The sequence below is a fragment of the Prosopis cineraria genome, unplaced genomic scaffold (assembly GCF_029017545.1).
Source record: "Prosopis cineraria cultivar Desert tree isolate PC_DT_omini unplaced genomic scaffold, ASM2901754v1 PC10, whole genome shotgun sequence".
In the NCBI taxonomy this organism is placed as follows: domain Eukaryota; kingdom Viridiplantae; phylum Streptophyta; class Magnoliopsida; order Fabales; family Fabaceae; genus Prosopis; species Prosopis cineraria.
In genome coordinates, this window is record NW_026555341.1 from 7,826,076 (window position 1) to 7,836,555 (window position 10,480).

Sequence of the window (10,480 nt, forward strand, 5' to 3'; positions counted from 1 at the left end):
GCATAGGGTTTGTCTTTTTCCCTTTTTAATGTCCTATTTTTCAAGTTTTTGTCTAACGGGTAGCTCATCTAATGCTAAAAAGGTAAATTATATTAATTAAATTTAATTTGACTGAAATAATATCTGATACCTTTTTTATTTCAAAAATTACATTTGATTTCCATAATATTTACACTCATATATAATGGAGAAATTAAACTTTCCTTTTTAATTAATCTAATTTATCTCAGATAATTTTTTTAATCTACCGCACAACATACGGTTATGATTTTATTCTTGAAATGGCGATAAAGATAATTAAGTTTTTTTAGGTGAAAAATATATCTAGCATTTGGCTTCCAACTATTTTAAATTTGAGCATTGTTGAATTTGAATGAGGATAGCTTATGATGTTATTTTTAAAATATTTTTGAAATATTGCATATTGTCTAAAAAATTAATCTTATATAGTAAACGGGAGGAGGGGAAATTTTAAAACAACAAGCATGATGTGCAACAAGAAGTAGTGCTCTGATCCAACAGCGATTGGGTCGAATAAAAGAAACTCAGTTTTTGTTAAATGAGGCTGAGGGTTCAAAAAAAAAATTGAATTGAAAAAAAAATATTTTATACATAAGAGTTACCTTCAATAAACTTAGTGATCAAATTTGACCCTGCTACGCAAAAAGATACACAAACAAATTTATCAAACAAAATTTCTGCATATTTCAGCTAAAGCCGACTCGTTGTGAGTTTTGATTTTGATGATGTGACACTAATATATACTCCCGATCCTTTTTACAAGAGACACTTATAAAAATTTTATTGATCCTATCTATAAAAGACTCCAACTTCTAAGCTGCAATAGTTAATAGCGTTTTCATATTTTTCCCTCGTCAATTAGCTGTATATACTAATGTTATCAATTATGTTATTATAAGTCAACGTTCAATTCCATAAATAAGAGTATTTTTAAATTGCATCTTGACATAGTGATTGCATTTACTGATTTTAACTATAATTTTAATTTAATCAGCTGATTCGGTTAGTTGTCTCTTCCTATAAGAGTAGTAGCGTGCCACTTGCAAGCATAATAAATATATGATTAAAGTATATTTTTAATCCTTTTATTTTATATAAACTTTTATTTTAATTCTTTAATTTTATAAAGTATCTTTTTTATCATATAACTCCAATACTGTTAGTTTTATCAATAAAAAATTCTGCATTAAACTGTGAAATATTGAAAAAACATTCTCAAGTTAATATAAGAAATTTAATTTTTTAAATAACAATTATTGGTATAAAAAATAATTATTTTAAATTAATGATGATATTAGGATTAAAAGGCTGAAAATACTTTATAAATTTAAAAAATACTAAACTAAAACTTTATACAAAATTAGAGAATTAAATGTATATTTTAATTAAAATGGAAAATTAGTTCATGCATGTGGGGAGAGACAGACAGAGCAGAGTCCGCGGTGCCGGAGCCACAGCACTACATGTTAATATGTTCGATCGCGACGGCAAAGAAAATATCGTGGTTCACACTTGGACGTTGTTTTGCGCGGGAGGCTCCAAAGAAAGTCAAAAGGGAAGATCAGTCAGACAATCACACGCTTGCGACACAAAAGTCAAATCTAAGCACCGTTCACAATGAGGACGGCAATTATATATATTAATTAATAATTAATAATAATTAAATAACTTAACACAATTCTGACCTTTCAAAGTCAAATGAGATCCCATCATCGCTGTGTACATGGATGAATAATTTTCCCTCATCCCAGTCCTCATGTGCAATAATTAATCATTTTGAAACCCGGTGCTTCATCTTTAGTAACATTCATGAACTTCCCCATTCAAGCCTCGCGTACCCGCGACTTTTATCGAGTTCAGACTTCAGAGGGTTCACACACACACCCACAAGGCCTTGGACTTTATAATCACATGTTATCGTCAATTCAAATCCAATTATTAAAAAGCATTATTAGTTGTAATTTACCAGCCTAGCAGTACATCAACCTAGCTAGCTACTATATTGAACTAAACGATGAATTCATTTGCTAAGGGCAAAAAAGCAGGCACAACATGGGGGCCCAAAAAAAACAAAAGAAAGAAAGCATCAGAACGGGAGCTTCACTCAACCCAGAAATTAAGAAATGAAGAATAAAATCAGTAAAACTCCATGACCGTATGCATTGGATGGATTTGAATTAATAATAATATGGGTACTTTCAGTAGAGATCATGGATGAAGGTGGTTGACTATAGAACCAAGCTTTTGCAGTTTTTTTTTTTTTTTTGACCAGCAAGCTTTTGCAGATTAATGGGGTGAGCATGAGGGATGTAACTGTGTGAGTGAGAGGTGGGGGCTCACTGGCGGAGAACGTGTGGCAAGGAGGCACGTGGCAAGCAGGCAGAGGAGGGTCGTCCAGTGTTGTGGAGGGCGAGGCTTGCCCCGACTCCATCATTGGTACGGTCACTTGTTTTATCACCAGATTCTGTGAATCTGTCCACTCACATGTCGCTAGTCCCCTGGTCGGTGCCCCTACGGCTTTTGCTGCTCCTTCCTTTATTGCTTTTGCTGCACCTTCCTTTATTAGACTTTCTCTCGTCATTTTTTGATTTTTCTCAGCTCACTTCACAACTCTTCCCATGGATTGAGTTTCCCTGCAGATCTGGACCATCCAGATAAAAAATTTGGATGGTCCAGATTTAAGTATCATTATATTATTGTATACTATATTTATTAAAATAAAAATGTATAAAATTATAAAATAATTTTAATAAATGTTTTATTTTTAATCTAGTTCAAATTTAATTTAGAGAATCTAATTTAATATTAAATTTTTATAACATATTGATTATCCATATTTATTCTGCACATTTAAGGACTATGCAAAGTGTGTCTAAATAATTAGTATACATTAGTTATACAAATTTTAATATTAAATCAAACCTGCTAAATTAAATCAAACTTATTTTATAATTTTTATAATTTTTATTTTAATAAATATAATATATAATAATATATTAAATTTGGATGATATCTAAATTGTTTAAATTTCATTTCAAGAATAAGCATCATATATTTATTCTTGAGTTGAGCATGAAAACCGGTCCCCTCTTCATATACTCATTGGATGAAATGGTTCCGGCCCAAATGTCTCTCCTCTCACAATGCGCCTCCTGACCGTGACCCATCGTAGAAACAAGGCTCCCCTTCGGCCCAAATGAATAAATACATGTATTTCATGTTACCAAAAACACACACACACAAATACTTCATAATTTTTTTTTTTTTGATAAAGAATACTTCATGAGTTTATCTACAAGAAATTTGAAATGCCTTATTTGAGATAATACGCAGTTGTCATCTTATCAACCATCAAAGAATGAATACGACAACAAAAAATGAAGTTTAATACTCCTTTTATTTTAAATTATAAAATATTTTTAAAAAAATTTTACATATCAATAAATATCATTAAATATATCTAACAATTTTACTTTTATAAAAAAATAAAAATTTTTAAAAATACCATTTATTCAATAACTTTAAATTTATATTTAATTAGTATTAAATAGAGAGAGAAAATGTACTATTAAAATAAATTTATTTAATAAAAATTTCATTTTTTTAAAATATTTTATATTTTGAGATTATAATTTTTTAAAAAAAATCACATATAATTTAGGATGCAAGGAATGTTATCTATGTGCGCTCAACAAAAGAATTCTTTATTCAACTTTATTGTATGAGAACATCGAGTTTTTTGGGGTCCAGTAGAATATCAAATCAAGTTGAATGTTATCTGTTGTTTGCGTGTTCACTTAGAAGGCTCCATTAGACTATGACTATCGCTAGAATGTATCTGTATTAGGAAAAGCAAAGGCCGAGGTAGAGAGAGAATTGGACTCCATTCACGTGGCAGCACGTAGATTTCACACTTTCGTTCATTGTTTGCCGAAAGTCAAATTCCCACCCGCCTCAATTCCTACTATTTATATCTTCCCTTTGCCTTCTAGACTTTTATCGTAAACACCACAAACCCTTCCCCCCAAAAGAAAAAAACAAACAAACAAACAGAGAGAACATAGGCATGGCTGCAGGCTTCGCATCCTTCACCGTCTTCTTGTGCCTCGTTTGCTTCTCCGCTCTTTCGACGGCCGCTGATCTCCCTGCGATTGATCCGGCCAACCATGATCCATTACCGGAATCCCGCACAGGTTCCGATGAGGCCAACGCCATCTTCCTCCCCAGCGAAAGATCCGAATCTGAATCCACAGCGGTGATCGGGTCGCAGCGTGAAACCGCTGATTCCAAGATTTCCAAACCCAATTCGGAAGCGGAAACTTTGAAGCTCACAGAATCATCCGAAGCTTCTGACTCCCCTCCGATCACGATGATCACTCTACGCCCGCTCAACCGCCATATGCCCTGGCGTCCGATGCCGTTTCCTTCCCGCTCCGGCCACCGTTGCCGCCACAACCATAAATTCAAGCCGTGGAATCCGCGCCTGCCCCGCCACCAGATCCCGTACGGTAACGACATGATCTTGAGCAACGGTGAGGAAGAGAAATTCGATGTGCTTCCCGACGATCGAGCGCGTCAGATTCCGATCAGATGGACGAGGTTTAGCCGCTTTGAACCTAGTTTGACCGATGAACCTGGAATGGAGAGGAGTGAAGAGGTAATGATGAGACCTCATCACCATCACCATGACCACGAACACGAACATGATCACCACCACGATCACGAGCGGGTGCACGAACACGATCACCACCACGATCAGTTTTATGAAAGAGATGATGAAGATGGTAGCATGATGAAGAGTATCCGCAAGTTTCTGCAGCACTTCTGATTTTTATGCCACTGGATGCATAGTGATAGTGATCACGAGCATTATTTATTTCGATACCTTCTGTTGTATTTAGTTATATTAGGGAAAGGAGTTCTATATCCTGTAAATAAGTTCGCATCTGCCAGAGATGTAGAAGCATGCTTTTGTATTTTGCCTGCTGGTGGACAGCCAGACATGCTTTTCTGTATGATATATATATATATATATATATAGCTTGATTAATTCGTTCTCTTTTTACCGCCGCGGCTTATACGAGAGGCGTCGTGCACCAAACCTACTAATCCAAGAAATGATGAAAAACCTAACCAATCATTTGACTCGGACAGATATACGCATTTCAAAAGTTGCATACACAACAGGTAGCGGATCATTGCATTTCCTGATGATAGTTCAATGAGCAATTACAAATATTAATTGTCTGATGTAAAATTAATCAAGAACATGCCGGGTGAAGTCAGAAGTTATTAGCACATGATCCAGGTTGCTGGGTGGCCAGCTCTGAACATGGAGACGGACTTACCTGACGAGATGCTCCAAGAACATCAGAACACTGCCATGGAGGAGATCTAGGTCCCATGATACCATGAAGATAGATATCAGAGAGACAAATCTGGGTGAAGGGGGAGTTTTTAATTCCGCGTATCAAGCCTGCCTGCCGAACCTTCACACCCCAAACATTATTAACTGTAACATCCTTGACTATAGGAAGAGCATTGGGGTTGAATTTGTCATCAGGGTGATCTCCAACATCACCTGAAATCTTTATTCCAGTCCTTGCCTCCTCTATGTACACATGAGAGAAGGTTATATTCCTTATAGTTCCTCCCCTCCCACTGTTAGTTTTTATGTGGATACCAACTCCTGTGTTGAAAAGATTTATGTGTTCAGCAAGTACATTCTCCACCCCGCCAGAGGCCTCACTGCCAATTGCAATTCCAGAGAATGGGGATGATCCCGTTACCCGCCGGATGGTGATACCGGAGCTAGGTCGACCATAAGCAATCCCATATTCATCCCACCCACTCTTCACAGCCACAGCATCATCTCCGCACGATATGTATGAGTCCTCTATGCACACATTCGAACTTGAATCTGCACAAATCATATGCAAGGATGAATGGATAGAAGTATTCTGAGATTTCTCACATGGCACTTTTATGGAGCTCAGTAATGTAGACGTTGTTGATGGGTGAGACGTCTGTGGATCTCCCACAGAGAGAGGGTTCTTCTGGACCAATTTGTCCAGTGTAAGATTAGACTCCTTAACCTTATTCATCATTTTCAGTACGCAACTGTACTTATTGAAATAAATAACAGAAGGCTAGTATATTTACCTGGATCAATTCCATCGGTGTTAGGTGAGTCATGTGGAGCCAATATGGTGACAAAACGAATGACAACATTACTGCAAGGAGGGAAGAAGTTTCAATGTCAGATTTTAGGTCCATTCACCGTCATATTCACTACCCTTTTAGTTTAAGCTTCGGACAAGCAAAAAGTGGACAGATTCAAAACAAATAACTCTACAAATTTGCCTCCGTTCGTAGTAAAACAATATTACCACAAGGGGAAAAAAAAGGCATGAAAACAAGTAATAAGTAGTCAGTGGACAAATATTTAACTCTCATGACTGTATGACACTGTGAACTGTACCTGCTATAAACCGGATGTATGTTCCAAAAAGGAGAGTTCTTAAAAATCACATTCGAAATGATGATATCTCTGGAATTCACAAATTCAAGAAGGCTTGGCCTGGTGTATTGAAGAGTCCTCTGCCTCCACATGTTCCACCACACCTCTCCTTGCCCATCAATCGTCCCATTGTCCCCTATGAAAATATGATGTATAGCAGAGACCAAGAGAGAGATGTTACAAGTCAAGTTTGGTAAGGAAAAAGGAATCAATCAATCAGGTCTGTAGTATATACTGTGGAATACATCTACGAATAATTAAAGATCTGATACCCACCGGTGATTACCACATCTTGCAACCCGTCTCCTTGGATAAAGCTAATATACCTTCCTCCAGGGCGCTCTCTTCCTCTTCCATAAGATGGCAATGGTGGGATCAATGGCCAATGCTTTGTATCCTAATGAATCAGGCAAGAAAGAAGATTTATCAATGAGCTAAGAATTACTTTCTCTTATATATATATATATATATTTTGGAGATGGGGGGGAGTACATAAAAGTTGAATAATAAGCATCTTGAGTTCCATTGGACTATCAGCATCCACTGCAGAATGCAGATCACCTTTGAGCAGCATAGCATGGGTATTCAATATTAGATGGCAAATGAGTCTCATAATAATATACGATGGTGCACTAGAGTGGCAAGCAAATATGGGTCATTTGATAAATGTTTATACTATATTTAGATACATATAAATTTGGATTCAAGTCAAATCTCTAGTTTGAGCACTTAAAATTTATGAATTTGACTTTACTTGTATATGTATTCGTGTAAGAATTTGAACTATATGAATTTAAAATTTAAAATTTAAAATGTGAAATTTTAAATTTAAATTCACTAATTCAAACATTACCTTAAAAGTTTACCTATTAGAGCCTCTTCATTCCTCCATCTAATAATGTATAAGAGACAATTCCTATCATGAGATTCATATGCAGAAACAAGCGATATTTGAGCATTGTGTATTTATTTTTATGGGCCCAAACCCAGATGGAACATTGTCTATTTTATGTTGTGTCAAATCAATAAAGTCATTTTTTAGTCTCCACTGCCTGATTGTAGAAATCTTTTGTACGATAATATGATACATCTTGTCATTTAACATGGCTTATTTGTAGCCTTTTATTTACCAAAAAAAAAAAATCAATAAAGTCAATGACAAGTTAACACAGTATCAGGCAAGAACAGAATTAACTAAAATAAGTCCACAATGCATGGAACTTTCTAATCTAACGAATTTAAGAGTTGACTGCCCTGAGCCTTGACGATAAGCAGCATCATCAAATCATTGATTGATCAACTACCATTTAAGGTGATTGGCAGCCATGTTCCTCTTATTAACACTCAGAACTACCACTAGTTTTAAAACGTAATATCTCATTAGAGCATCTGCCTTTAATGCTTTATCCAACAGATGAATCATATATTCATATCCAATCCCCATCTCTTAGAAACAAGAATAAAAGCAACGTTCCATTGCCGCTTGAATTTCACAGAATCACAGTAGATGACAATGCAACATTAACTGGCCAGATATCCAGCTGTCCTGCAAATTACAGCTATAGCGATTGATGTTCAGCACTTGGTGGCACGCCGACAGAGACCCACCATATTCACTTTCCACCTTTCACCCAGGGACCCACCATAAATCATGGAGACCCTTTATCAGGGACACTTTTAAATCATCTATTAATCTAAACCAACCAAAATTAAGATATAAAGATAAACAAAGAAATTGGCACAAAGCGTCCCAAGCTGGAAATCGCCGACTTCCATTTAGCGGTTGTTCGATTGATCAAAACGGTTTCAAATTGACTTAAAAAATAAAAGATACTAGCATAATGCTGATCTGTGCTTACCTGTGTGGCTTTGATAACAGCACCACTGGCTAGATAAAGAGTCATGTGGCTAGTGAGATTGAAGCTTCCAGTTAAGTACACTCCAGGAGGAATGAAAAGAAGCGTGCCACCTCGCCTCTTGAGGTGTTGAATCCGGTATATGGCCGCTCGAAATGCCTTAGTATTCAATGTCCGTCCATCACCGACACCACCAAAGTCGGTAATGGAAATCCTATCATGTCGAACCCTACGGGGCACTATATTCGAGCAGGTTATCACTTTAGCCAACACAGAAGAGTGGAACAAGTTTACAATGGCGGCAAACCAAATGAAGATTAGGAGCAAGAACCGAAGCATTTTTTAAAAATTAGATCTTACTCTCGAGTTTCAACTTCAGTATCAGTGTTTTTCAGGAACGATAATCAGAAAGAAAGAATAGCAATAAAGAGATCTGTGGAAGATAATGAGCGAAGGAGAATAAATATTCGGTTATGGGGGGGAACAACTGATGGAAATGTAAACCTTGTGCGGGTGATTTCAAGGGAAAGTGGGTATGAAAAGAAGTTTCCTAAGAGAGATGAGTAAAGATCTGGAAATTCGAAACAGATGCAAAAAGGAAGATGCGATAGTTAATTGAAACTTGGGGAAAGCACAGAGATAATGATAAGAAACGAACTCAGAGCATAAAGCGAGGGAGACTGGGGACTAAACCAGGGGGAGCCAGGCAGGGCATTAGATTCTGAGTACAACAGCCAGGAAGCAGCTATCTATTGGGACTTGCAAGCCGGAAGTGAGTAGTGAGCGTCGCAGACTAAACATAGCTTACTGAGCTTAAACAGTTAATGTTAATATTAATATTTATTCCTTCACTCTTTATAAATTATTTTTGTTACCCTTATCAATATAAATATTAAAAAAATAAAAAATGAAAATGTAAAAAATTTAAAAAATAATATCATATTATTTTGTTTCTCTTATGAAGAGTACTTTTAAAAATATATTTTGAATGTTATCAAAAAAAAATACATCATAATTTATAAATGAGATTAAATAAATCTTTTAAAATATAACTTATAAATAAAATTGGAGGGAATATACTCCAACTCTGTCCATTTTCAGGAAATAATTAATTATACAGTTAAAAAATTGATTAAATATAATAATTATATTTGAAATTTAAAAATTTAAACTAAATTATTCTTATAAATAATCAAACAAATTTATTTAATGAAAAAAAACATTAATTTTATAAGGAATAATTTGAAAAAATGTAATAAATATTTTTAAAAATTTTTAATTTTATTTACAAATAAAAACAAAAATAAATATAATAATTTCTCTTGTATTTAAAAATGGTGGAGTATTAGTTTATCAAAAAAAAAAAGGGAGCGTATTAGTGTAATCCTCCGACACTGACTCACGTCTTTGAGTTGTCAATAAATCATTGACGCCGACTTGCAAAAATCTGCATGGAAAATTTTCAAATCCATATTTATTAATTACTTTTGTCCTCTTTTTTTAGCAATTGATAAGGGAGAAATTTTTGCGATCCAAAAAAGTAGGTAAATTTTTAAAATGGTATTTAATTATTTATGATATCTATATCATAATATAATAATAGTTTTTTGGTACATAACTGAATATTTCCATGTTTTATTTAAAAACACGAAATCCTTCTTATATTTGCTTCCTTCCTTATCTCAAAATTATACATATCATCATTAAAAAACTCCTTTGTGTAAAAATATAACCTAGAGAGCTTTTCTCCAGGTTGATAACGCCTGTCCAGCCTTCGTTCATGTATACCAAGACAGTAACTCATTGCCATACTTATTTTCTTTCTGGGGGTTTTAAAATGGGGAAAAGGGATCCTCCCTTTCTTTTATCACCTTTTCTCTTCCTTTCTCAATCCCCACCATTTATCAAATTTATAATTAAAATAAATTTATTTAATAAAATAAAATGAATGGTGGAGATTGGGCCTACTATTTTATCATATTTTTAATGCATCTGGAGATTGTTAGCAGATATTCTTGCATAGTGTTAGGAGTGGCCATATTTGGTATGATGGAAGAGTTTTTAATGAAATCGAAATCGGAAT

At 34.9% G+C, this 10,480-nt stretch overlaps 1 protein-coding gene across 1 annotated transcript; it reads right to left on the bottom strand.

Moving 5' to 3' along the window:
* Positions 1 to 5,193: 5,193 nt before the first annotated feature.
* LOC129322353 (probable polygalacturonase) lies at positions 5,194 to 9,184 on the bottom strand. Its single transcript, XM_054968677.1, has 5 exons — positions 8,401 to 9,184; positions 6,818 to 6,938; positions 6,503 to 6,677; positions 6,184 to 6,254; positions 5,194 to 5,941 (listed from the first exon to the last, which is right to left on the bottom strand). The coding sequence occupies exons 1-5, from the start codon at positions 8,734 to 8,736 to the stop codon at positions 5,304 to 5,306; spliced, it is 1,341 nt and encodes a 446-aa protein (XP_054824652.1). The 5' UTR covers positions 8,737 to 9,184; the 3' UTR covers positions 5,194 to 5,303.
* Between the last annotated feature and the right edge of the window lie 1,296 nt (positions 9,185 to 10,480).

Coding starts and splice junctions, on each gene's coding strand:
- LOC129322353 (XM_054968677.1), bottom strand. CDS start 8,736: ATGCTTCGGTTCTTGCTCCTAATCTTCATTTGGTTTGCCGCCATTGTA. Junction 6,678..6,817: donor GCAAGATGTGGTAATCACCG/GTGGGTATCAGA, acceptor ATATTTTCATAG/GGGACAATGGGACGATTGAT. Junction 6,255..6,502: donor ATACATCCGGTTTATAGCAG/GTACAGTTCACA, acceptor CCCTCCTTGCAG/TAATGTTGTCATTCGTTTTG.